Here is a 27,958-nt window from a genome sequence, read left to right as displayed (position 1 = left end):
AACAGGACAAATATTTGAGGCAAACAAAAAATATTATATACTTGTTTATCAATAATTTAACAATATTTAACACAATAGGATAAGACAATAGAACAGTATCAACAAAATAATACAATTATTAAATGTATTATATGCAATTAATTGAGTAAAAATAAAGTCAATGATGCAAAATAACCACACAAAGCAAAACCTAAAATCCTTTTTCCTTTTTGATCCAAAAACCTGTGGTGTCCAAGGACCGTTTCCCTGTTTACAACATTGTAGTAACATATACTTGTAATAGATTTTAACACCATCACAAACGAACGCAGATATCTGTGAAACCACGCATAGAAGACAATTGAAAATATTGATCTCATCACGCTAGTATCGAGCCGATCCCGTCAACACCCACTGCATCGATGTTTGGATCGAGCCGCCCAGCCATCGTCGCCTCTATATTGTCAGTTGGTTGGACTCTACCGCGAGAGGACTGCAAGCATACACGCTCAAGTAAGTCATCTCACAGCGTTCTTCCACATTTGAAGTTACAAAACGTACGTGCGTGTGTGAAGTACACTACAATGCTACTTCAAGCTGAACGTAAACGAACGTGACGAATAGATGGGAACAAATTCGTATCCTTGCTTTTCTATAGTATGGTCACACTCGGCCAGCCGGCCGGCACGGTCAATCATTTTCAGTGTCGTTGTGTAAATAACTGTGTGTAAATAAATAGGGCTGTGGGTATCAAAAAACACGTTTAGTTGACATCCCCCCCAGTAAGTTTTGTGGTAACTTTGAGTCAGCACGCGTGGGCTGATTAGCAAACAGTTGAATTAATCATCCATCCATCAAACCAGATGTGTAGGAGGTGCAGACCAGGCTAGTTTGTATAATTTGACGCAGGATGGCCATGGATGTACATACGTATATGACTGGTAATCTTAACATTTCTACTCGTTACCTCAATTTTTTCTGACCCACACCAGCAGACAAGCAACATGAGCTCATTAGTGAAAGCCTGGCCTTGTGTGACACTTGTTCTCCTGCTGGGCCTTCATCACGCTTCATGTTTCTGGATCCTCAATGTTGTCTTTCCTCCTGAGACTAAAGCTCAAGCCCCAAGCAACAGCACACCACCACTGATTATTGGTAAGTTTCCTTTTTATAATTGTATTAGGTCATATTTTAGCAGGGAAAACAGTAGATGGAAGACTACATTTCAGGAAAACCACAGTTTCAGATTGGAACGTCGCTGGTTTGCCAGACTGCTTGTTGCCAGGCAGGGGGGTATTAGAGCTTCGCAAATGCCAGTTACCACTGGACAGAAAGCTGGCAGGAATCACCAGGTTACGGTGGCTGATAAAGACAAATGAGCTGCAATGTCCAAATGCTCCAAGCACAGAAATGATTCAACACCAAAACACACAAATGCGACAGGAAAATGCTGCAAATGCCAACAACACACACACCAAAACAACTGCATCAAAGAAATGCTGCAATTCACGGAACAAAACAGAAGTTTGCCAGGCTACCATGGGAGCCAGACCCGAGGGTTGTACGTCTTTAAAGACACAAGCGAAATGCCCTGAGGAAAGCTGGCAGAACGAAAAGGTACATTTTTCTTTTGTTTGTCAACACTTGGCTGTTAAATTTGACAATATTAGATCAACCGATTTACGTAGTTATTTTTAGTATTGGATGGAGAGCAGAACTTAGAAAAGACAACTCAAACACCCAAATAAGTTACTGAAAGAGGAATGTTAAAGGTATTTAGAAATACGAGCTCAGTCATCCCTCGCCACTTTGCGGTTCAAATTTTGAGGCTTTACTCACGGTTTTTCAAAACAAATTATAAGTAAGTTTTTTTTTAAAAAGCATATTTAAGCAGATTTTACGCATTGTTGGCCTAAATTATGCATTTTCACGCATAAAATAGCAAAATGACAATAGAAATACAGTCGTCCCTCATCACTTTGCGGTTTGAACATCATGTCCTCACTCTACTGCGCTTTTTTATGACTGCTGTTTTTTTATTTTTATGACTGCTGTGGTTGACTATGGCCTAGTATCTCCCCCCCCCCCCCCCCCCCCCCCCAAGCACAGAAATGTTTTCCCCCTCCCAGTTTAAAATGCTATTGAGAAACTGATAGTATCTATGTATTTATCTATGTTTATTTAGTACAATAAACGCAGCGCCATCTGGTGGGCCATTGCCTCCATGTGCCCCAATGCATATTCACCTCTTGTTGTATTCACTTAAAATACAATGGCTTCTCATTTCTTAAGCACAGAATTTACTCAGGACTGGCCCCAAAACCACTGGGCCATCAACTACACCACAAACCTATCAAGCCACAAACTAGAGTGTAAATCTCCTATACATCCATTCTGTCGGAATGAGGAGGTTGACCTCTGCACTACTGACCCTGTGTCCTCTTTGTTTTCTAGAAAGTCCTAGTTTGACCCCGTTAATGCAGGACTTGACATGTAATAGTGATGCTCTTTACCGGCTTCTTCAGCAGCAGTACTGTTGCAGGCTACTTTGTATCTGTGCTATCATTAGACCTATTTTTATTCTTTTATACAATTGTATTCTTAAGCCCCCTAAATAATTTTAATTTAAAACGGCAAACAAAAAATGCAGATATATTCAGTTTAAAATTGCCAGAATAAGTTTAAATATATATGGAACCTGTCATCATTCACTGTAATATGATCATCATTAATATAGTCATTTTCCCTTCACTTCATAGAGACAGCCCCTTTAGTGCGCACTTGTTTAAGTAGAGAACACCCTCTTCATTGAAAAGACACTTCCTGGTTTTCCTACGACCTTGCTTGCACAATGTGTACATTTTTTTTCTTCTTAATGCTGTCAACATACTTTGACTGTCAAAATCTGTTTTTGTTATGCTGTATTTAAAAAAAAAAACAGACAGAAATAATAATTTCTCCAGTCTTTGTTTGCTGTTTGAATTTAAAGTCATTTAAGTTTTTGCATGTATTGGAGTAATACCAATTCCTGTGAAACACATTGTTTACTTTATTTTTTGGTGTAAAATAGCACGAACAGAATAAAATGGATTTTCTCCGTTAAGGGTCGCCACAGCGAGAGATTCTCATGATTTAAGTATGATAATGCTAGCACTTAATATCATATTGCCGCACCTCCCCAAGGGATTTGTTGTTCACTTGTGATGCTCACCATGCACTTGTTTGCCCAGTACCAGGGAACTTGGGGAACCGCCTGGAAGCTAAGATAGACAAGCAGCAACTGGTCCATTGGCTGTGCTATAAGAAAACAGATCACTGGTTCCCCTTATGGATTGACCTCAACATGTTCATGCCTATCGGTGTCGACTGCTGGATCGATAACATTAGGTAACACTGACTTTGGCTTATGTTATGTAATGTTGCTATACATTATGTATGTTTTATGATGTTCTTTGGATTTATACTACTTCCCAAGTTTTAACCCAAATAGAAACTGGACAGGACCTTTGACATGTTTCCCAGGTGGTAGGTGTAGTTGGAATCATATTAGAGATGTGAACACAAATGTCTGTGTGCAGACTTGTATACAACCGGACGGCAAGGCGGTCATTCAACTCGCCAGGGGTGCAGGTGCGGGTGCCAGGGTTTGGACAAACCTATCCAATTGAGTTTCTTGACAATAACAACTTGGCAGGTAAGATAAATACAGTTGTGTTACTTAAATGATTTGTATTCATTTAAAACCTAGCAATAACTTATTGAATGAAATCAATAGTACAGCAGATTTTGCACAACTGTTTAAAACTATTCAAATTTATATTGTGGTATAAACACATACACATTCTCTAAACCCCTTTGGCCCGAAAAAGAAGGCGGAGCATTGTGTCCATTTATCTTGTAAGAATAAATGAAGGTGCATTTACAGTACATACATGTAAAATGTTTTGTTGTTGTTGTTGTTTTGCAGGTTATTTTCACACCATGGTGCAGCATTTAGTCAACATTGGCTACACACGAAACGAGACTGTCCGAGGAGCACCGTATGATTGGAGATTAACTCCTGGTAAGTTGTAAAAACATTGTTGACATATTTACACGGTGGTATATACTAGTGTCAGTATTTGGACTTCCATTTCGGTACTTTTTTGTGCGTAAAGAGCAAATTTTTTCTCCCAGAATTCTGTTTACTTATTATGATGATTATTATTATTAAATGACTTTTAAAATGAAGTGTGAAAGTGAAAATGAAATTGCGATCTACTGGCAGGTATTTCTCAAATAAATAAAATTCTCATAAAAATTAAACTGATAGCATACAGCAAAATTTAAGGATGTGAGGGCCACTTTGATGTGTACATTAAAGATGCTAAAATGTAGGTCAGTATACTATGCTATAAGCGATATAAGCTTTGTGTTATAGGTGACAAAGCAAATTCGAGTAATCGAATAATATATCTTATTAGAAAGAAGGGTCTGCCCCAGGGCCTTCTCCCGGCTGGCCATCAGGACCACATCGTCTGCAAGTAGCAGAGACAAGATCCTAAGGCCCCCGAACTGGACTCCCTCGATGCCTTGGCTGCGCCTAGAAATTCTGTCCATGAAAATTCTGAACAGTGGGGGTGTTGCTGACGGGTACAGAGCTGAGGAGATCCAACGGGTCCGAGTCGCCTCAGCGCATCACCAGCACAGGCAGGCGAGACCGTGTGGTCCATACTGTACAGTATATGTACTTCGTCACCGAACGCCTCGCCTTTTTTCTGCCTTCAGGCTGTCCCTCACTTAAAATATGTACAGTGTGGGGAAATGGGACATTCTGTCACAGAGATGGCTTTTCACCAGCCTGGACAGGCACGCACGTGCGCATACACACACAGAGCGAAATGTATTTGGAAAAACTGCGATCCATAAGGATGGATTGTCTCATGCAGGATGGACCATCCCTAATATTCACACAGTGGCATATAAACTGTAGAGTCAAACCTCTTTTTTTGTATACCCCAGTTTTCATATACTACTGTACGGTTTTTGTACATTTCGGTTTTCATCTGACCTTTTGGAACACAAACTGAGGTACCACTGTATCTTGCATACATGGGGTATGTGCAGATGATCATTTTATACTGTGCATGTGTTGATTCTTGAATTTTAACACTGAAAGGGAAAGGGCCTTCTTCAGAACGAACATACGATAATTGGTCCTTTTTATGCTGCCATGTTTTGAGAGTATGGTACTCAAAAACAAATATTTGCCCAATTTAAGGAAATGTTCTTACTTGTCACGACTGACAATTTGATTAATAATAATGATGATAAGAATCATAATACATAAACAGATACACAATTGAATGTAGATGTCATTTCCTTACCATGTTGACAGATGCGAATGCAGAATATCTAATGAAGCTGAAGGACCTGGTGGAACAGATGTATAACCAGCACCAGCAACCTGTTTACCTGCTGGGACACAGCATGGGCTGCCACTATGTTCTCTACTTCCTCAACAGTCAGCCTCAGTCCTGGAAGGACAAGTATATCAGGGGCTTCATTTCCCTGGCAGCTCCATGGGGGGGCGCTGTTAAAGTACTAAAAGTCATGGCATCAGGTAAGGCAACTAAGAACAGTGGCACACAGTATACAGTTGTCCCTCGTTTATCACGGTTAATTGGTTCCAGCCCTTGCTGCGATCAGTGAATTTTTTTATCAAGTAGGATTCAATATTAATAAATGGAATATTTTTGTAGTTCAAGCATAGAAAACCTGTTTAAGACTTTCTAAAAACGTTTAACATTAGAGCCCTGTCGACGTTAAATAACACCCCAAAGGTCACCTCGACATCCACCAGCCTGTCATCCACCGCCACGATGACGTTTGTCACTTGATATACCGCAGTGTTTCCCAATCTTTTTGTCTTGTGTACCACCAGAGCCTTTTCGTTGCACCATGAGTACCCCCTCACTCATACGTGTTGATAAAAAGTAGAATGTAACACTATGATTTGGGCGCAGATGTGCCACAGGTTATTGTCTTCCTGGGGGAACTAATTGTAGCGCACACGTTCCATTTTATTGTCTGGTTTATTATGAAATGACTGAAAATATTTATCATGGAAATTAAATGTTTCCACGTACCACCTGCAATACCACTAGGGTGGGAATCACTGATATACAGGACAGCCAGTCGAAAATTAATCTACCATACATAGACGTACACTCCGACAGTACTGCCAGCTTCATTTACATCACACCGGGCACTGCTTATACGCAGGCTATGGGATCTCTGGAGTGACATGAGACGGCCGCCCCTTTAACAATAGCAAGTAACTGAGCTAACTAGTTAGCCTCCACTTTAACTCCTAACATTAAGAATAAGTTTGAAACTGAGGAGAAGAAGGACAACATCAGAAGCCAAAAACATACCACTTCCACATAGAATGGGAGGAGAATTTTATTTTTATTTTTTGTCATGTTGGACTGGTTGCAAGTTAAGGTAATGTAATGTAAAGAAATGTCTCATCAATGTAACATTACCGATGCCTAGTGACCAGAATACTACATATGAATTGTCTTTCAATATATATATATATATATATATATATATATTTTTTTTTACCAATAATAGGCCATAGTCAACCACAGGACAGCGATCATTGATTAATGAATTTTTGAAAAAAACACGATGTAGTGAGGAATGACTGTATTAAAGGGCAGTATAAAACTTCTCACTGGATGTTGCCTTTTTTAGGTGACAATGACGGCATCCCAATGATTTCCAACATCAAGATTCGGGAAGAGCAAAGGATGACGATGACAAATCCCTGGATGCTGCCAACAGAGAAGGCCTGGCCCAAGGACCACGTCTTCATATCCACACCAAACTTTAACTACACCAACCAGGACTACCAACGCTTCTTCAGAGATATCCATTTTGAGGATGGCTGGTAGAGTAACAGATTTTAGTTGTGGCCACCTTAGTTTCACATGTTCTGCAGACCCACAGCCAAAGTGACTATGAAGCAACATTGATCATTTCTCATTTGATCAGTTTAATAACTGGTGCGCAATATTAAATTACTACTGTGAGTCGAGCTATTTCAATTTTTCAAAACACTTTTCAACTGAAAACATCTACCATGAAGTCCACTTTGAATATAACCAGCAGAAGTGTGAATCATTAACATCTACCAGATGAGCACTTACTAAAAGGTTGTCCACATGTTGGTTTCAGGTACATGTGGGAGGACTCCAAGAACCTGACTGCTGAGCTCCACCCTCCTGGGGTTGAAGTGTGGTGTATGTACGGTGTTGGACTCCCGACACCAGTGACGCATATTTACGATGAGGAATATCCCAACGCAGACCCCATAGACTTTGTTTATGATGATGGGGATGACACAGTGGATAGCCTCAGCATGAGTCTTTGCAAACGATGGGTGGGACAGCAGGAGAAGCCTGTCCACGTTACGGAGTACAGAGGATTACCACACCTGGATATTGTATTCCACGAAAAGGTGCTCATTCAAATCCAGCAAATCTTGGAGGGTGTATCAAATACACCCAAAGAGGTTGATGTCAGACCTGTACAAAATAACACCAGCATTTAGAAGTTCAAAAGGGGCTCATCGCTCATCCCAATACGAGCAGGGATAACAAATTGTGTAAGCTTGACCCCAAGCCTACAAACAACATTCCCTTTTCTAAACTGGCACATTATGTACAGTTCTGGTCACAATTTATATAATCATTATGGACATAAATGTCATACATTTTGGCCCTTAATTATTTCTTTTTCCAGGGTGGAATAATCAATGAGTTTCCCCTCGACTGTATGCTTTCTGTAGCCATCAACAGGCTTCTAGCATAATTATGGTAGGATATTTGACTTCGCTTCACAGAACTGGTAGAGTTCATTTAAAGCAGGGGTAGGGAACCTATGGCTCGGGAGCCACATGTGGCTCTTTTGATGACTGCATCGGGATCTCAGACATTTCTTTACACGATAAAATTTTAATTTGACATTTTTAAGTAAAACATTACAGAAATCAGTGCTAAAAATAATAATATGTCCTTCCAATACTTTACGGGTCAGACACCAAAACTCGATTACTGGATAATGCAGTAGCCTACCTTCATTGTCCTGTTGGAACCCAATTGAGTCCAACTTCCAGCCTTCTAGCTGCTGTTTTGCAATCACCGTAATTTGAAGATTTTGGAGGTAGTCGTCGTCCTCTGCAAGTCCATCTACTTTGTGGAGTGCACCAGTGCCAGTGGCAACAAAAGAGCCTCAAAGCATGATGCTACCACCACTATGCTGACAGTTACTACAGTGTTCTTAGGTTTGAAAGTGCTCAATTGTCTTGTCCGATTATAACACTTTTGCCTGTGGGGATTGCAGAAAATTCTAAGTAAATTCAAACTTGTGCATCTTTTTCATGTTTTTAAAAAGCATTGAAAATGCATGTTGTATTATCATCCACCCTGGTAAAACAACAGGTCAAATAAATCCTTAAGGACCTAAAATAAATGACATCCATGCCCATAAGTGTATTTAAACTTCTGACTACAACTACCGATATACTTGGAAGATTTGAGCCAGGCTTTTTTTTTCCTGTTTCAGTGGAACCATTTTGGATGTGGAACCATTTGTTGTATGTGGCTTTTCTAATAATGATTTTTGTTTTTGTTTTTAAATCAATGTGCTCAATAGCATTACTTGTTAAACATGCTTACTGAAACTAACAAAGCTATACAGTGTTGTCATGCATAACTACATCCAAAGTAAACTCTGCAGCAGTTTGTCATTGTGTATGATACAATGTTTGTAATAGGAAAGTATACTGTATATTCAGTGCCTGGAATATGTCCTTGATCGTTCATAGGATATGGTTATTCTGCCTTGATGAACTACATGCCCTGGCCAAAAGTCACCACGTGGATTTAACTAAGCAAATAGGGGTGGGGTTATTTCAGCAATATGTGCTTAAATGAGGTCAGGTGACTACCTGAAAACTGTATACTGAATGACCCATCACATGATTTTTTTTTTTCTTCCCTGATGACAATTAGATTTCAATGCCAGGATTTCTCAGTGGTTCATGGCGCATGGGACATTATTAGGGTTACCGCCATAGAGTCCAGACCTGAACCCCTTTGAGAATCTTTGGGCTGTGCAGCAGTCGGATCAATACAAATACAAGTCACCAATACAAGATCTTGGTGAAATATTAATGCGGTCTGGACAGGAATAAATGTGACATTGCAGAATACGGTGACTGATTTATCAGTTTTATCACACAGCACAATGCCACAGATGCTGCAAGATTTGAGGGAGCGTGCAATTGGCATGCTGACAGCAGGAATGTCAACCACGGTTGTTGCTCGTGTATTGAATGTTCATTTCTCTACCATAAGCCGTCTCCAAAGGCGTTTCAGAGAATTTGGCAGTACATCCATCACATGTTGCAGCATGTTATATGTAGTATTCTGGTCACTCTGCATCAGTAATGTTATGAGACGTGACGTTGGATTACATTACCTCTCACACTGCACTTAGACTGGCTACTGAGCCAGCAGAGCTGAGCAGACGTCCCATGACTGAGCTCGAGTGCAAAAAATGTTCTTCTCTCATTCCATGTGGAAGTGTTTTTCGGCTTCTTTGTCTTTTTCCCCACTCCGTTTGAAGCAGTGTCTTTACAATAACACAAAAATGTTGAACTTTGACAAATGACAACACTACGGTTATAGTATAATCAGTGTTGACATGCGCATTTACAGGCTCAGCAATTATCTGCCAGCAGTCCTCCATCGCTCTACTGGTGGCGAAAGTGTGTTTTTTGGCAGTGATAATGCTTTTTTTTAAACTCATAATGCTCCATAATAATTACTTGCCCCTCTTGTGTAAAATACACCTGCTAGGATCGCTGCATTTTTGCACGGAAGTTGAAAAATATGATTTCAAACACTGCCTTTTATCTGAACGCACACCGAGCACAAAGCCGACAACCAGAATTGACAAAGTTACAGTACCGTGTAACTCTGTTTGGGGCATTTAGGTTTTGTTGAGCTGCCTCATGAGCACAAAGTCTGTCTATGTTCAGCCACTTTTGCAGTACAGGCCTCTCGATGCCCAGAAGAAAGTTGTCTGATTTTTGAAGAGGCGGAATGAAAAGTTACATTTTTAAACACTTTGCGATAACATGTCATTAATATTACTGAGCATCCAATTTATGCACTTGACGTTAAAGTCAGAATGAGACCGGTACAAAATGCAAACATCCATATTTACTGAATGTTAAAAATGTATATTTAGAAATACAACTTGCAGCATTTCTCTGATGCAGTTGTTTTTGGGGTTTGCGTGTGCGTTTTGCAGATTTTGTATAATTTTTCTTTTGAATTTGCATTTGTGATTTCAGCCTTTCCCCATTGTATTTTTACTATTTTTTTGTGTGTTTATGATCAATGCGCGTCTGCCCCTATTTGCCACCATAGCAGAAGCTTGTGGAAACGTTGCCGTAGCGAATGCTTACCGAAAGCTAACGGCGTCCAACAAAATATTAATGATATAATAAATATTACAAATATATTCAATATTTTGGGGCCAGGCAGTGTATTTCAACTGTTTCTGGCAGGTAAAGCAGGGTAAAGTCATCTGATTCTATTCCCAACCGTAGTTACTGTACGTTCGACGAATCTGATCTCGATTACTTGTGACTTGACTGAAGTTGCTTTGCCGGTTAGATTGCTCTGCGATCTGTAGTGAACCCCGTGATCGTCAGTATCTTCACCCTGGCTTGCCAAACACCGTCAGCGAGGCTGGACGAGTTAACTAACCAGTGCGTCTAACGATTGACAGTCATGTCTTGTTGGCTATGAGACATCAGGAGTCATGGCGGGTCGGCAGCGGGTAACCGCCTTCTCACTGCTCGCAGTTGGGTTGTTATTGTTGCTGTTTTCTGGAAGGAGCTCCGGCAAACCTGTGGGGAAATGCGTCGACAACAAGCAGTGCCAGTCCCCGGGACCTCCAGTGATCCTCGGTAAGTGTACTTGCAATTGTAAAATGTCAACCGTTGACTGACGACGAGTGACAAGCAAGACTGGCCAAACCAGACTTCAAATATTCGAATGATTTTGTCTCAGTCGTTTGCTAGCACAAACATGTAATATACTTTTGGTTATATATTACTTTAGTACATACTTTAGTAAATCTTATGTTTGTGTCGTTTTGGAACCAATTTCACCTGAGAACGAAGGGAGTCAAGTCAGTTTAATTTCCCTTTTAATTTAATTTATTCGACTGATGACTAAAACAGCACGTGCTTAATATTCAGAGTAATATGAAATAGATCACACGTGATGTGTTTAAAAGGTATATGTACAACATTTGATATAGTTGATTTCGACATGTTGTTTACAGTCTAATCATATGACTCCTTCTATGCAACCTATCAGAGTCCCTTCAAAATCCCTTCACTTCATCATGTGGTCCATTTCAGTAAGCCAATTGTTGATTTATAATCCTAGTTTAAACGCCATTACCATTATATTCCTTATCCCCCTCCCACACACCGATCAAAGGTAGTTTTATCTTGTACTTCCTCTGCATACATGAGGTTGGGAGCTCGCAGGCACATACTGTACGCTGCCTGCAAAAAGTTAGGGATATTGGGCTTTCATCTGAAATTTCAGGATGACCCTAAAATGCACTGTAAACTTCACAGGTTAGAGAACAGCAGGTTGTACCAAAAGAACTGAAACACTGAACAAGTTTAGGAAGGTCAAATTTCAGGTAACCTGTAAAGGTTATATAGCGCTTTTAGGTTCATCCTGTAATTTCGCCCGAAAACTTTTTTTTTAATAAGTATAATAACAACTGACAATCAATTTTTTTGAATTTTGCCCATCATCCACAATCCTTATGTGACACATGACCATACGTCTTTCTCTTTTCTGTGCATTCTAAATAGAGAAAGAAAAAAGACAATGCAGGTAATGGGAGTCACCTATTCCGCCTATAAAGCCCCCTATTAAAACACATCCAACAACGTTTTATTGTTGTTCATACATGTTGAGAGCATGTAGTAACAGGCACAATCACGATAGCATGTAATACTTACAGTATGTTGGTCATTTTAAGCATTACCAAAGCTTCCTTTGTGGGTGCAATGATTTCGCAGGACAACAGCAACATAGAGAGAGCGTTTGCGACCACTAACCATGGCAGACTTTGTGAAAGCCGATGACGACTACGACTTTTTACTTTTACTCACCTCAGGCAGAGAATAACGTTGCTGTGTGCTCGGCAGGTCCAGCTAGAGTGAAACACTTCTCGTAGGTTTATCATGTAACACTAGTGCAGAATGTTTGATGGACAAAATAAGAACATAATAAAACAGTCGCTGACAATGTCTGCTCTCACTGGGATGGCGATTGATGGGATGACTGTATCTTTCAGCACAAGATTTGTGCTCCCCGTGTAGCTGGTAAATTCAGCTTCATCCTCAGGTCAAAAATGCCCACAGCAAGTGAGTGATGTCGTCGGGTCAAAGTTGAGAGCCAGTATGCAATGCTACAGTCTGTCCGGATGTTTAGTTGGTAGCATGCGGAGTGTCAAAGTTGACCAAAGCTTCAGCTTATTGCCACAACCTTCTAATATACATGAGCAAGGCATGATTTATAACCCAGCATTAACTTAGAAACTCACAGGTGATGCAGCAGCACTGGCCTGAGACGTTGTGAGTGGCGCTGTGGGTGAGGTGCTGTGTCACTCCGCCAGAAAAGTAGAACATTGTTGGATTTTTTTGGAGCATTTTTTTAGGGGGCTTTACAGGCGGAATAGGTGCATCCTGGACTAGTTGTTAGCATGTTGACCACACAGGCAGGAGCACTCCAGTTTCCTCCCACATTCCAAAAATATGTGTGTTAGGTTAATTAGAGACTCTAAATTGTCCATAGGTATGAATGTGAGTGTGAACGATTGTTTGTCTATATGTGCCCTGCGATTGGCTGGCGACCAGTCCAGGATGTGTCCTGCTTCTAGCCTGAGGTCAGCTGGGATGGGCTCCAGCATGCCCCCGTGACCCTAATGAGGATAAGCGGCATATAAAATGAATGGATGAATAGGCGCATCCCATCCCGCACATTGTTAGCTGCCTCGTGCTAGCTGTTTTTCTCTCTTTCGAACGGACAGAACAGCGAAAGACGTGTGCATGTCTCTCATAAGGATTGTAGATGATGGGGAAACATTTTTTAAAAAGTGCAGTTTTGCTTGAATGATAAGGTTTCAGATAGAGTTTGTCTTTCAGTGTTTCAAATATATCTGTCGTTGATGTTGTATCACTTGTAAATAGCAAAAAAGCTTTACATTAATATGTGTGTCTCTTTACTGATTGTATTGTTACAGTTCCGGGGGACCTAGGAAACCAGCTGGAGGCGAAGCTGGATAAACCCAGTGTGGTTCACTACATTTGCTACAAGAAGACAGACACCTTCTTCACCTTGTGGCTCAACCTGGAGCAGCTAGTGCCTGTCGCCATTGACTGCTGGATAGACAACATCAGGTATGGTGCAGGGGCCACGCAGTCTACAGAAATGACGTCTAAAGCCTTGTTTGCACTTGTACACACTTTGTCCCCGCAGTCTTACGCAATTTTTGCGTGCCAATGGCATGCCGACGAGTAAATTGGTCATTAACAGGTGTGGAGTATGTGTAGATACATTTTTTAATACATTTTTTATTAAATTGGCGAATTTGCATGGCTCCAGTTGCATATATGGGCTGTCACCTTTTATCAAATAAATCAATACTGTAGAAAGACTCCAGTCAAAACCTACGGCAAAAAATATATCCTGAAATGACTTATTTTGTGCTCTGGGCACATATGACCAGTTCTGTGGCAAAGAGGAAAGTGCGTCCAACAAAATCATATGGTCAAGTCTTGGATTGCTATGATACACTGACCATTATAGTCTCACAGTTCATGTATTTCATGAGCATTAAGGCCTAATATTATATAACATGCAATAGTTCAAAGTAGAAAACATCTTGTAAAAAGAAGAAATGTGCTCGTTAAAAAAAGAGAACTAAGTATCACACATGGTGACGCACCTGCATGATTCTGTTTGTGTTTCCCCATGGACGCATCACCACACAGAACCAGAACTAACAACAATCGAGTTCTCCCTGTGACGGTTGTGCGTGTGTACCTGTGTATTTTACCTGTGGTGTACGTGTAGGCTGATCTACAACAAGACAACACACACCACTTCATCACCGCCGGGTGTGAACATCAGCGTCCCTGGATTTGGCCAGACGTACTCAGTGGAGTATCTGGACCCCAGTAAACGAAGTGTGGGTGAGTAGAAGGCTGAATATTGATGAACAGCCTGGAGAAAAGGGAAAAAATTCTAAAAACATGAAACCATAGCCCCTTTTCTGCCGCAGGAACTTTATGAGGAACTTTGGAATTTACCCTGGTAGTTTGAAATTCCCCTGCATTTTCAAGTGGCCGAAAAAGTCCCTCCTAGCCACTAGGTGCTTTTTGGAGGGGTGGGCTGTGCTGACGAACACTGATTGGTTGAACACAGTTGTAGTGGTTCTACTAAGCCGCCACGTAAATGGACAGATACGTATCTTAGCAGATGCCCATCAGTCAATGGATCAGTAACTCAGCCTGGACAGTCTCATCTTACGCGGACTTCTGAATGAATGAGAACAGTGTATGGTTTTTGACAAGTAAAGACACCTGAGGGCATACACAGACAACCTGACCTGTTATTTGTCAAATAAACATGAATCTAGCAAAATGGGACTCAAATTTGAATTGAAAATCAGAAGAGATGTTTGTATTCCACTAAAGCCACTTTGTGCTAATGTCTGCCTCCTAGGTATGTATTTCTTTAATATAGCACAGGCACTGGTGGATTGGGGCTACACTCGAGGTGTTGATGTGAGAGGAGCTCCATATGATTGGCGGAAAGCACCCAGTAAGCACACACACTTCTATCCTGGTTCACTCCTAATATACGTAAATAAGCAAAATAGAATTTCTTAATTGTCCAGCAGATGAAAGTCCATTTACAATCTTGTTTTTTTGTGGACAGATGAAAATAAAGAGTACTTCCTGGCATTACAGAAGATGATCGAGGAGATGGCAGAGAAGGGTGGGCCTGTGGTTCTGATTGCTCACAGCATGGGCAACATGTACACGTTGTACTTCCTCAACCAGCAGCCACAAGCCTGGAAGGACAAATACATCAAAGCTTTCATCGCTTTGGGAGCACCGTGGGCAGGCGTGGCCAAGACACTCCGCGTGATCACCTCTGGTGAGAAAAGAGAAGAAACCATGTGCTACATACAATACCTTGGTGCTTTTTGTTCCTGCTGTCTACTTTCACTTCTTTTCACTCAGGTTTCTTCTGTCTATGTTTAGGTGACAATAACGGCATCCCAGTCATTAGACCGCTGAAGATTCGCTCTCAGCAACGTTCGGCTGTTTCGACCTCTTGGCTCCTCCCCTATGCCCACACTTGGCCCAGTGATCAGGTGTGTGTTCCTCTTTATTAGCATCATATTAGCATCAAGTAACATAGCAACCATGGATGATGAGTACTTGGCTTGAATGTTGACCAAGGATATAATTAAAACCTGTATCTTGTGCATGCATGATGAGTACGGTACTAAAAGTACAGTGTCAGATTTCTGAAAGCTGGAAATGAATTGTAAAGATGACTTTACCATCGAGGCCCTGCTTGAACAAAGCACAAAGTCAGGTCCAGGTATTTGCACAGTAAAAGGTGAAGTTAGTACAATTTCACTTTTGTACACCACCACAATGGATTGGAAATAAAAGATGCGACTGAAATGTAGAATTTCAGCTTTAATTAGGTTTCCCAAGCATACCGTTCACTCTTGAAGAATTACAGACGCTTTAGGCAGAGTACCTGCGTTTTCTGGGGATCAAAAGTATTAGGACAATTGCCTCACAAGAGATTCATCCTCCATTCTCGTGTTACTTGAAGACACATGAAGCAGATACAGTAAGTCTGGCTGGAGTTAATATCAAGTATTAAGTTTGCATTTGGCAGCTGTTAATACACAAGAGACTAAATAGATGATAGCAGAATTAATTCCTTGGTAATGAAACAGCACTTATTCCCAAATGTAATATTTTGTGCAAGGCATTTGTCCAAATACTTTCCCTGGACGGGGCTTACTACAGCAATGCTGACTGTGAGAGATTTCAAAGTGTGGCACAGTGGACCTGCCCTCAGAATATAATGTTGCTGCCATACTCTCTCCCTGTAGGGCCTAAAAATGTATTTGATCCATTGTTCGCTTAGCAGGTTTGAAACATGTTTGTTCTTTGTTTCTCAAGCTGCTGAGCCTCACAAAAGTGCTGGACTATTGATGTGTTTGTTTCTTTTTCGTCTTTTTCCTAACCCTTTATCTAACAAGGAACCATATTTGGTAAAAATTGCAAAATGGAGCCCTTACACCTCAATATGTATCTCACTAAGTACTCCAACCTCACAACCAGCAATACCAAAAAACAGTAAACGTGTCATACATTTGCGTACATTGTGTACATACAGTATATACTGTATATTGTTAAAGTCACATAAGTAAACATTAAGTACTGTAATAGTTTATTTTGTGTGTCTGTGTGCACCTGCAGGTCTTGATCCAGACACCCACTACCAACTACACCGTGATGGACTACAAGCGCTTCTACTCGGACATCGGCTTCGAGGATGGCTGGCTTATGCGTCAGGACACGGAGTCGCTGCTGTTTGACCTCACACCGCCTGGGGTGACCGTCCACTGCTTGTACGGGACCGGCATTCCAACGTCAGAAGCTTTCCAGTACTCCTCTAAGTTCCCAGACGCGGATCCCACCGTGGTGTGGGGCGACGGTGACGGGACGGTGAACCTGCTGAGCGCCACGCAGTGCAAGCGGTGGGTGGGGTTTCAGAAACAGCCGGTGACCTTGCAGGAGCTTCCTGGGAACGAGCACGTGAACATGCTGTTGAACGTCTCCACCGTGGCCTACATCAAAAAGGTGCTTTTCTCGCTGTGACGCACAAGACGCCCTCTGTGCTATGAACATTGCCTGCCAAAATCCTCACCTGGACGTGCTGCGTTGCTAACTTGAGGACACAGCAGCCATTTCAATACCTCCTATCACAATAACTGCTGTGTTCTCGTTAAGACGACCGAACCATGAGTCATCTCTTTAATTCCTTGCAGGCCATGTTGAAATACATTTTTGAAGCCAACAGCTTTGAATTAATTTTATACAGTACTGGTAACTGCACATCTGAGGTAATAATGTTTACTGACTTTTCTATTCTCCTAGCTTTGAAAGAAGCCAAGACATCAGGTATGATTATTATATTGAAGGATATACAGAGTGTGTTGTCTAAATTAATCTTTAAAGTTTAATCTTTTAATTCAATAGGGCCATATTTATACTCCTTTTTAGTGTGTTGTTTTTAGCACATTTACAGCATATAATAATACTTTTACAAAGTTCTCTCGGCTGTTTCTGTGGTTGTGTTTTTGTGTGGTTATGTTGCCAAATTATACAATACATTAGTCCTGAAGTACCTGGGAAGTTGGGCCCGTCTTTGTCAGGTGTTTTAAATACATCATTTTGTATTTTTATTACTCTTTGAATGAGGAAGATTGAAGACTGATGGCCCTTTCTTCAAACTTCAAGCAATTAGCCCTACTGATGTTGAGTATAAGGTAACCGAGCTCAAAGGTTCAATTGCTTCTCCCTCAGTCTTCACGGGAACTACATACCGTACTCGTTAGAGATCACCTCACTAGTTTTCCTCCATTTCATCTGTTTTCCAGTGCTGTGTTCCGTACTGGTCCATATGACCACTCAAAACGTATTACGGTGACGTAAACGTATTTGTTTGTCAAACTACCAAATTGTCTTCCTTGTTTAAGTGTGATTGCCTTAATGGAAAACTTGCTGGTCTTTTTTTTGTTTCAGTTTAAAGTTGTCATCCAGTGAAATGTCACCCTTGCATGCTACTTTTTGCCTCTGTCTTTCACTTGTGTCTAGTTCTGTTGTTGTTCTTAAATCTGTCTAGACAATCATGAAAAGTAATTGTATTACTTGTATGTGCTGCCTTCCATAAAATGTTTTATATGGTGCAATTCAATCTTTGAAATTTATTTCAAACATTACTGCTACCTCGCACGACTTTTGCACTACAGTCGTCCCATGCCACATAGTGGTTCAAATTTCGCGGCTCCACTCACTCTGTTTTGCAAAAATAAATTAATAAATCATGCTGTTGAATGTTGTGGTTGAATGTGACCTATTATTAGTCATAGAATATGCATATTGAAGCAAATTTTACGTATTTTATGCCTAAGTCAAACATTTTCAAGCATAAAATGGCTAAAAGAAGTAAAATACAAATGTAAGGCATTCAGAAGATGCATTCAAAGACGATGTGAATGATATGTAGTATTCTACACTGGTCAATAGGTGTCAATAATGTTACTATAAACACACACACACACCAGACTTGATTGCAGGTTTGAATGATCTCACAACAGTCACAATAATCCCTAGTAAAAGCCCGATTAAAAACACAGGCTACTGTTGCGGCAGTAACTCATACCAAGCTAAAACTCAACTCCGAAACCCCAACATCACTTCCTCTCCGTCCAACAGTCTGCTCTCCTTGGGAACACATTTATAGCCACACACAAGAGCACCAGTCTTATTTATGTCTTGTTTACTTGTATTATGTCTACTTTATTGGGCAATGAGTGTAAAGGTGATTATAGGGGTGTTAGTTATGTCCAGAGGGCTCTAATAATGTTGAAACCCGTATTTAGAAGGTTGGAAACAGGTTTTCTGTGCTCCAGCTATAAAGATATTCCATTTATAATAAAGGAATCCTACTTCGTGAAAATGTACTGATCACAGTCGGGCCTGGAACCAAGTAACCACGGTAAACGGGGGAATTTTTTGATTTGTTCTTATTAGCAAAATGTGTTATGAAGCTAATCGAACAAACATTTAACGATTTATGTCCAATTAGCTGTAAGCCGTTTTGTTTCGTGTTACGCCATACAGCACAAACAAACTAACAGAACAATTGATGCATGTAAATATACAAGCTACACCATAAATGTCACTGTATTTACTTAATGACTTCACTCTTTATTAGTTTGACTTTTAACCGTAGAGTCTTTAACAGGCATTGCGTAACCCAAGGGTGACTGACTACTTTTGCAATGTGTTAAATTAGGACGGTAGTTGTTAGTTGAGTGTTTATAGTTGAAAAGCAAGAAGTCAGTGAGCTTTCCACACACACACACACACGTCACAACATCCTGTCAATGAGGCTTTCATATTTGCCCTTTTCTCTTTTCTCAGCTCTCAGGAGGAAGTTTCCATTGCAAATACAAGTCTTGTGTTTCAATTTGCACACTTCCATATATACACTACATCCTATTAGTAACTCCACTCCACAACACTTTTGTCAATACCTGTACCCAAGTTTTCAAAAAGTGAAAATCCTTTTTATTTAAACACAGGAAGAAGACTACACTTATAATTACCATAATCTGTAAAGTGCATCAGAATTCATTATTACACTAACTGAAACCAATAATTATGACATCTAATTTTTGGGGTAATATCATGCCTGTAATCTATCAAATCAACATAAAGCATCAAAAGACCTTTAATTTGATACCTAACTCACCTCTTTAACTTCAGTACTGTATTAAGGAAGTTACAGTAACATTTGTTTTATCATTGACCTAAGACAAAAGCTGTGATCGAGAATGCAATCTTTTTTTTATTTATCCAAACTCAATGAAATTTTGAAACACTTGTAGATTTCAGCATATAGAAAGTATTACAAGTTGATTTGAAATATAAAACATATTTAATTAGATAATTGACAACTGTCCAGAATGGAAACATGAGAAAAAAATATTTTTTTAATATTTTATAACATATTTACAAACAACATTGTTAGCGCCCAATAATTACGGCTCAATAAATGGTATTTAGCATATTCAAATTTCACATGATCGCTGATAAATAAATAATAATCCCACATAACTCCACCCCAGTCTGACGTTGCGATCCGTCCATCTGAACCGGTTGAGTTTGACCTTTAGGCCATTCGCGATTGCGATTATTTAAGTATGCATATAAATTTGGCACAAAATTGAAGGAGAAAGTTTAACAAATATGATCAAACCAGTATCCAAAGTATAAAAATATATACAACCAGCGATGAAGCCTCACGCTATCATACAATCACTCTTTTTCACCGCCGCACATTCCATAGACAACATCCAGGAACAACGGAGCTTCTCTCACACAGCAGTACCAGTCACGGGCTCCCCCTGTTGGTGGGTGGTCCTACTTACAATAATTATATTAACATTTAACGGCCATTTAAAGGAAAACTGCACTTAAAAAAATTGGCCATCATCCACAATCCTTATGTGAGACACGAACACACGTCTTTCTCCTTTCTGTGCTTTCTTAATATATAAAAACAGATAAAGAGACAGCTCATTACTGCAAGCAATGGGATCCACCTATGCCGCCTACAAATGCCGCTATTAAAACATCTAAAAAACCTTTCAACAAGGTTTTATATACACGCTGTGACTATGAAGTAACAGGTACATTCATGATAACATGTAATACTTAATATTTTCCATATTTTGGCCATTTTTAATCATTACGGGAACTACCTTCCTCGGCGCATTGATTTCACATAGCAATATAGAAACGAACCCCTACGCCTAGCTTTAACTTTTCCAAACTCAGAAATAAAAAAAAAGGCAGCGGTGGTGTCAGCTTAAATATGTAGCCTTACCTTTTTTGTGGTCTGAGGTGTTGTGAGCACGACGCTGACATTCTGCAGGCCAGCGTGTGGTGAAGCTCATTCGCTAACCGGCTAGTAGCTAGCCGGTGTGGTCTGACTAAGTGTCAATGCGCCAGTAACATAGTTCCATCGGTGTAAGTAATGTAATAATGTTAATAATAATAATAATAATGTCGCTGTAGCTTGGTTAATATGCATGTCACTTTATATGTAAATGACACATTGTTGGCGCTTCTCTGAGGCTTTTCCAGAAGGCTTTATAGGTGGATAAGTGGTTTTCATACGTGCAGTGATGAGCTGTCCCTTTTTATCTTTCGAACGCACAGAAATGACAAATATGCATGTGTTCATGTCTTACATAAGAACCGTGGATGATGGGCAAAATTCCCAAAAAAGTGCAGTTTTCCTGTAACCACTTTGTTGGCCACCTTTAGGGGGCGCTCCAATGCAGTCACTTCCAGTGGCCACCACGAGGGCAGGGGGCGCTCCAACGTGGCTAACCTTTTGCCATCAGACTGTAGAAGGACCACTAGCCATAATACACAAACAATACACACCCTGCCTATAAAAGCAGGCTTTTTCCCCGTGTTGCAGTTTGATACCTACGTGATGATGCCGATGTCACTCAATAATCACATCGAAATGATCTGATAGCCAGATTGTGTGTTGCTGTGTGAACATGCTCAAAGTAAATAGCAACATTTAGTATTACTGAGTTCTGTGTATGTACTGTACGGTACAATGTGCTGTTTTGCAAGATTTCTGTATGAAAGAGTTTGGTGGTTTGCATCACATGTACGCGATTAATTTAAAAACACTTCCTGTCTACTATAGACACCAAAGTAAATATTCCTAGTGCAGTGCCACTAATGTTTTTTTTTATTAGATTATAATTATTTTTTGTTAACTCATAGTCATTCCATTTTAGTACAATGATGGTTATTTTCGTTAGTGGGAAGAAGAGGTATGATATGAATATAAAGGAAAATTCGAATGTATCATAATAAGATCAGTGAGAGTGCTGTCTAACGTGTCTGCTGTTGCTGCTAAGCAGCTTGGGGTACGCCGTCCCAAGGGAGCGTCCATGTCTGATGACCACCAGCTCCATCTGACACTGGTCGATGTTGACCAACACCGTGGTGCTTCTCTCCGTGTTCATGAGGAAGAGGACGGTGAAGACGGCCATCTCGAACTCGGGGCTGGTGCCGATGAAGGAGCTGCCCACAGGTTTGAGCACGCTGTGCCAACTGAACTGGAGGTTCAGGACGTGGTCGTCTTGGTCCGGCTGGAATGGACACGAGGGTTAAATCACGCCATGATGTGATTGGCGAAAGTGCTCCACGTACCAAGTCGTGCTCCCTGGCCTTGTAGCCTTTGTAGTCCAGCTGTGTGCTCTTCTCTTGGAGGTAGAATTGGATCCAGTTGTGAAATCCTATGATTTCACTGGCAGATTTGATCTCTCCGACAAAGACGTGCTCAAATCCACACGAGTCCGGCCTGACAAAATAATTGAGTTTAAACCAGCAAAAACAAGCACATAAAAAAGGGTGACGTTATTCTCACCCGGTGTTTCTCTGTCTGTAGTAGAGATGAAACCAGATCAGGTGCAGCTGACTCTTAAAGTGTCTCACGTCAGAAGAAGACTGTCTTTTCGTCACCAGATATCTGTGAGCTCGCTGCCAAGACACATTTAATGACACTTACATCTCCTGTTTGATAGCTGAACCACACTATTGTTGATTTACTGTAAATCATCATTACCTCATCTGCTTATTCTTAGATGACATTTGGTGCGTGGACAAATTGACAAGCAGAACTGTTTTTGTCAATATTGATCATGTTCACCATTCTTTAGACTTCATGCAATTATTCAAGCACCGAAAAACATACCAATGTTTTTATGGTGGCCGAAATGGGAAAGTTTGCTGTATGTGTAAATAAGAAAAATAGATTTATTACAACAATGTACTGTAGATGCGCAATGTGAATCACACACCTGGAAACATTAAACACTCTTACTACACAACATAATCATCAAACTTACTTACTTATTCATATAAGCCACACACAGCAATGAAGAACTTCATGTCGTGTCTCCTTCTGTCTTTCTGCTATGCTCTGTCCTATGAGGCATTCAGGTGCGCTCGTAATTGTGAGCGTTGGGCGCTAATTGCTTTTCATTTTTATTCACGTACTCCCAATGACAAGTGGCGTACCCCACTATGGGAACCTAGGCACGACAGCACAGTCATCCCTTGATCGTTGTTTGAATATCGCTCTCTCACTATATCGCATTTTTAGAAAATATAATTCATAAATGATCGCCGTTTCGTGGTTGACTATGGCCTATTCTTAGTCAAAAAAATATTGAAAGACAAGTTATACGTCGTATTCTGGTCACTAGGCATCAGTAATGTTATGAGACATGGCGTTAGATTACATTACCTTTCACACTGCATGGAGATTGTCTACTGATCCAGCAGAGCCGAGCCGACATGCCATGGCTGAGACTGAGAGAAAAAAAGGTTCTCCTCTCATTGGAGGTGGTTGTCACGCCCCGCTATAACACTGTTCTTCTCTTTGCCGTTTATATTTCAGATCACGTCTCAAGTGTTCATGTCTATTTAGTATGTTTTGATTTTTTTTTTCCCTGCGCTCCTCCTCTCTTTTTTCATTTGTCATTTTCAGACTAGACTTCCTGAACTGGGCGATTCCATTGGGTTCATGCAGCTATGCCTCATCTGCGCCACTAGTAATCACTCACTTTGTAGCCTTTTGCTTTTCACTTATATTGTTCTCGTTTGGACTTGGGACGTTTTTGCACGATGCACTTTTTAGTCCCTGCACCTTCACCCTTTGTTATATGGACTGTTCTATATTTTTTGTCTTATATTAAAAAGAGACTTAATCTGCTCGAGCTGTCGTCCATCGTGTCTGCATCTTGTGATCCACCACTACCTCCTCAACCGAGGCTGACAGTGGCACGTTTATGGCTTCTTAGTCCTTCTTCCCCCCCTTTGTTTGAAACACTTTCTTAAGTTTAGAATAAGTAAAGTGGAGAGAGGCTAACTAATTAGCTTGGTAGTTTGCTATGCTAGCTGCAGCCGTCTTTTGTCCCTGTCGGGATCCCGTAGCCTGTGCAATGTGACGTCAACAAAGAATAATAGTGTAAAAGTGACTATAGAGTGTCATTTCATGTATACGGGGCTCTAATAATGCTAAAAGCCGTAGTTAGAAAGTCATAAACAGGTTTTCTATGCTCTAACAACAAGAATATTCAGTTTATTAAGATTAAAATTCACACGGAAATGCCGTCGGGTCTGGAACCAATTAACCAGGATAAACGAGGGATTACTCTATATGAAACAAATGTAAATCATAAATATTATATTATATATTAATCATATCATCATGCTCTATAATTTCATCTTCCCTATAGCCATTTCAACATTATATGTATATAAAAGACCCACTGTGATGCACAGTACAATGAAATAACAATGCCAGACATTAGAGGCATTAATTCAACATGTGTTACTGTGGTTGTAGGGTTCTGTGGTGTACAACTGCATTGCATCATATTGACTTTGTAGTATTTTGCTGCAGAGTCAATCATAACAAAACATTGTCATCGGAGAGGCTGAATTTTTGATACAACAGTGGAACTGCCGAATGTTCTGTATCTACGATACGATGTTAGCATAATGGATGAAAGACAGTTATTACAGTTAAAGTGTGATATTCTGCTGTATTAACATTACTTTATTGTGTAAGTTGTAGTTGTATAAGACAAGCAACAGGAAGCTAAGCGCTACAATAAACTGACTATCAAATTCCTCCAGCATTCCAAGGCTGCAGGCAGATGTTGCACACAGATGTTGCACATGTTTTCTGTTCTCTCTCTGTAAAGACCAAACTCCCTGTGGGGATCAGCTACAGCCTCACACCAGAAGCAGACCGAGAGGAGGAAATCAACATGGACCATGAAATCACACTCATTAGAAGTGTAAACTGGCCTACTGTATCTTGTCCTGTCATACAAACGGGCAGCGAGACGTACCTTCATGACTTCTGTCTCCAAGACAGCGTCCAGGAAGAGGTTGGTCTCAATCCGCTCTTCAGCGGTGACTTGTTCAGACACACCGGTGGACTTCTCGTAGTTGTCCAACAGCTTCATCAACCCTAAAGGAAAAGCACCAGTTGAGAATAACTCTGCTAAGCTATCCAAACAAAACATCCACGTTAATAAATGTATGTATATCTAATTAATAATGAACTAATTGTATTATCAGTATATGCTGGCCGAAAACTTTGGACACGACACCCCTGGTCTAACCTGACTGTGCCGTCGTCATCCTATATATTGTACATCGCCACCAGGGGGCACACTGGCAAAGACTGCCTATTGTTGGCTGCATCTCAGTGATGGAAATTTTGGCTCTTTTTAGAGAACCGGTTCTTTTGGTTCGACTCACTAAAAAGAGCCGACTTCTCCAGCCCCCCCCAAGTGGCTTCTCAGATTTTTTTGGTGTCTTAAATTAACATATTACCAAATTATATGTATTTTGTAAAATGCATTACTAATGTAAAAACCACATATCAAATGTTTGTTATTTTAATGGATTTTTTAAACCTCAATAAGCAGCTACAAAAATGTATTATAATATATGTTAAGATTATAAAATACGAAAACAAAGACTCATTTCAATAGACAAATTAGGTTAAATCTCTTCATGCAAATTTCTCACAAATGAATCGGCTCAAAGAGCACCACAGTCTGTGGTTAACCCTTCACCTCCCCCTGCTCAGTGCGGACACAGACGCCTCTCACTGCGCGTTGTGCACATGCATAGAACCGATCGTGTTTCCCGGACGAATTGCGCTTTGACAACGCCACCACACATCTTGACCGATGACACTCGCCTTTAACAGAAAAAAAGACGAGGAAAAAAATAATCGGCTCCCAATTGGCTCCCGACAGCGCGAGCCGGCTCTTACAGCCGATACGTTCGCGACGGACACGTCACACTACTGTGTCTCAGCTCGCGCACTTTCACACTCACACTTAGTATCTTGGGCATAAAGTTCGTTCACACTGACGAGCACGGCATAAAGCAGTTAGCATTACCCTGATGTTGCACTCACCATGTCTGAGTGCGCAGCGATAGACGTTAACCGCCCTCAATCATAGCCATTTTGGCTAGGTAGTGGAAGAGCAGGGACTACAAACTCCAGTGGTTGCAATTTACTGTAGTATTAAAAAGAAGCGACGAATAAGAAGAGGACGCCGTAAATACCACCTTCGTCACTTCCAGTAAGAGCGCAACGACAGTAAACCATTTGGGACAGCACTACGGCCACTGTCAAAATTCCCGCCCTCGGGAACTAAGTACGCAGTGTACATAGTATACATATCGAAGTATTGTTGTTGTATTGTTTCTTGTGACGTCATAAGCATCTTAATAGCCGGCGACAGCATCTCCAAATGGCTGCTCGGAGCACAATAAAGTTCACACTGACTTGAGATGGTGGTTGTGTTCCTCATCTTGTTCTCGTTGACGTTGGAGAAGAGAGGCAGAGACGCGTGATCGTGCACAACATGAGTGCCCTGGCTTACATAACCAGCTCGACCCTGCACAGCCCGAACGAACACAAGATTATCAAAGAAAATACACACAATAAAAGTGGAGAAAGAAGAGAAAGCGTCATATATACCTGCACGGAGATGTTGTAATCTACACCAGGCGTCATCCGATTGACATCCAAAATCCACAGCTCGTTGAATAGACTAGAAAGTTCCTGGTTTACTGACAGTCTGTTATGGAAACACACAGCATCACTTTATTGATATCGTAAAGCACTATAAATACAATTTTAGCAATACCTCGACGCTTTGACTCCACCAAGGACCACCCCAAGAAGGAGAAGGAGTCCACATAACCTTTTAAAAATACGTTAGGAATGTTACAGTAATACAAACACCTCAAATAATAAATAAAAAGTTGCAATTCACACCTTCAAAAGTGCAAGAGAAAAACATACGAACCTAGAAGACATGATGCTACTCGTGAGAAGTCTTCAGCAGTACGCGTAGTAGATGTGCGGATCGATACTGAAATATCGATACTTCCGATTCAAACTCCTCATGATTCTGAAATCAAAATATCGATACTTTTGATACTTCAATAATTTGAGGTAATGTTTGAAACGTTTGACTGTTCAAACAAGCCATGTGTGAATTGTGAATAAAGTTTTCATTCTTATGGTGGGTCATAATAATGAATAATTTATTTAAATGGTTTTGTTATTTTACTCATTTTCTTTTTTATTGTTGAAAATACAATTTTTACATATCTTATATGATTTTGTCCTGTTTTGTTGTTGTATGTTAGCTTGTATGTTAGACTTAATAAATGAATTAAATGTCTTGTATTCTATTATTTTATTTTTGTATCCAGTCTTTTAAAATGATTTTTAAACTTATTTTGCGCTATTTACTTTATTTTTCTCAAACAATTATATGTAATAAACGAGCATAATTGTATTATTTTGTTGATATTGTCACATAGGCTTGTTGCATTGTTTTAATTATTGTTGCATTGTTCACAAATAAGTGCGCCAATACAAATTTTTTTTTTTGCTTGCTTGAAATCTTTGTCTTGTGTATTATCCTGATTATAATCATAATCAACAAATTAAAAGCAACTATCAAAAAATTATTCAATGAGCTCGAAAATTGTCAAGTATCAGTATCGATCTAGGTAATACTGGTCCTGGATTTACCTAAATAGATATCTAAATTTGCAGTATCGCCTCACTGGAGTCCTACAAGTCACAGGACTGCGCAGGCGCAGCGTGGACCCGAAGTTAATGCTCCGTACCAAAACATTGACCACCAGATAGCGCTAAAAACACACTCGATTTGTATTATTTGGGGCCGTTTAGATTTCCTTCTGTGATGTAAAATAATGTTATAGTGTCTTATATCTAACACACCTTGGAAATACGCTATTGTTTTTGATACAATACCTGAAGATGCTACGAGGCTGCTGAACGCCACCGCTAAAAGGTTAAAATGGTAATACTGTATTCCAAAT

The 27,958-nt window shown here is 40.3% G+C and overlaps 4 protein-coding genes across 5 annotated transcripts in view; 2 read left to right on the top strand and 2 right to left on the bottom strand.

Annotated features, from left to right (window-relative positions):
• uba2 (ubiquitin-like modifier activating enzyme 2) overlaps positions 1-20,892 on the bottom strand; it is a 32,781-nt gene extending 11,889 nt beyond the window's left edge. Inside the window, exon 1 of the mRNA XM_054776366.1 lies at positions 20,853-20,892. The gene's annotated coding sequence lies outside the window, so the exon portion shown is untranslated. The remainder of the gene's footprint in view (positions 1-20,852) is intronic.
• lcat (lecithin-cholesterol acyltransferase) lies at positions 391-9,239 on the top strand. 2 transcript variants are annotated; one of them, XM_054776369.1, is made up of 8 exons: positions 391-492; positions 975-1,134; positions 3,210-3,366; positions 3,558-3,673; positions 3,947-4,042; positions 5,357-5,581; positions 6,721-6,916; positions 7,204-9,239. In XM_054776369.1, exons 2-8 carry the CDS (start codon positions 984-986, stop codon positions 7,577-7,579), a joined length of 1,317 nt encoding a protein of 438 aa, XP_054632344.1. In that variant the 5' UTR covers positions 391-492; positions 975-983; the 3' UTR covers positions 7,580-9,239. The 2 variants fall into 2 exon arrangements, with proteins under 2 accessions (XP_054632344.1, XP_054632343.1); XM_054776368.1 differs by having other exon boundaries at positions 405-492; positions 972-1,134.
• pla2g15 (phospholipase A2, group XV) lies at positions 10,636-18,271 on the top strand. Its single transcript, XM_054776370.1, has 7 exons — positions 10,636-11,011; positions 13,378-13,534; positions 14,211-14,329; positions 14,862-14,960; positions 15,078-15,299; positions 15,407-15,519; positions 16,652-18,271. Exons 1-7 carry the CDS (start codon positions 10,864-10,866, stop codon positions 17,051-17,053), a joined length of 1,260 nt encoding a protein of 419 aa, XP_054632345.1. The 5' UTR covers positions 10,636-10,863; the 3' UTR covers positions 17,054-18,271.
• An 825-nt stretch (positions 20,893-21,717) lies between the features above and the next one.
• On the bottom strand, positions 21,718-26,973 carry endouc (endonuclease, polyU-specific C). Its single transcript, XM_054776372.1, has 8 exons — positions 26,908-26,973; positions 26,746-26,802; positions 26,577-26,676; positions 26,382-26,493; positions 24,922-25,043; positions 22,425-22,537; positions 22,208-22,358; positions 21,718-22,146 (listed from the first exon to the last, which is right to left on the bottom strand). The coding sequence occupies exons 1-8, from the start codon at positions 26,916-26,918 to the stop codon at positions 21,871-21,873; spliced, it is 942 nt and encodes a 313-aa protein (XP_054632347.1). The 5' UTR covers positions 26,919-26,973; the 3' UTR covers positions 21,718-21,870.
• Between the last annotated feature and the right edge of the window lie 985 nt (positions 26,974-27,958).

Source organism: Dunckerocampus dactyliophorus, chromosome 5, assembly GCF_027744805.1.
Source record: "Dunckerocampus dactyliophorus isolate RoL2022-P2 chromosome 5, RoL_Ddac_1.1, whole genome shotgun sequence".
Lineage (NCBI taxonomy): Eukaryota > Metazoa > Chordata > Actinopteri > Syngnathiformes > Syngnathidae > Dunckerocampus > Dunckerocampus dactyliophorus.
This window is presented reverse-complemented; position numbering and strand designations above follow the sequence as displayed.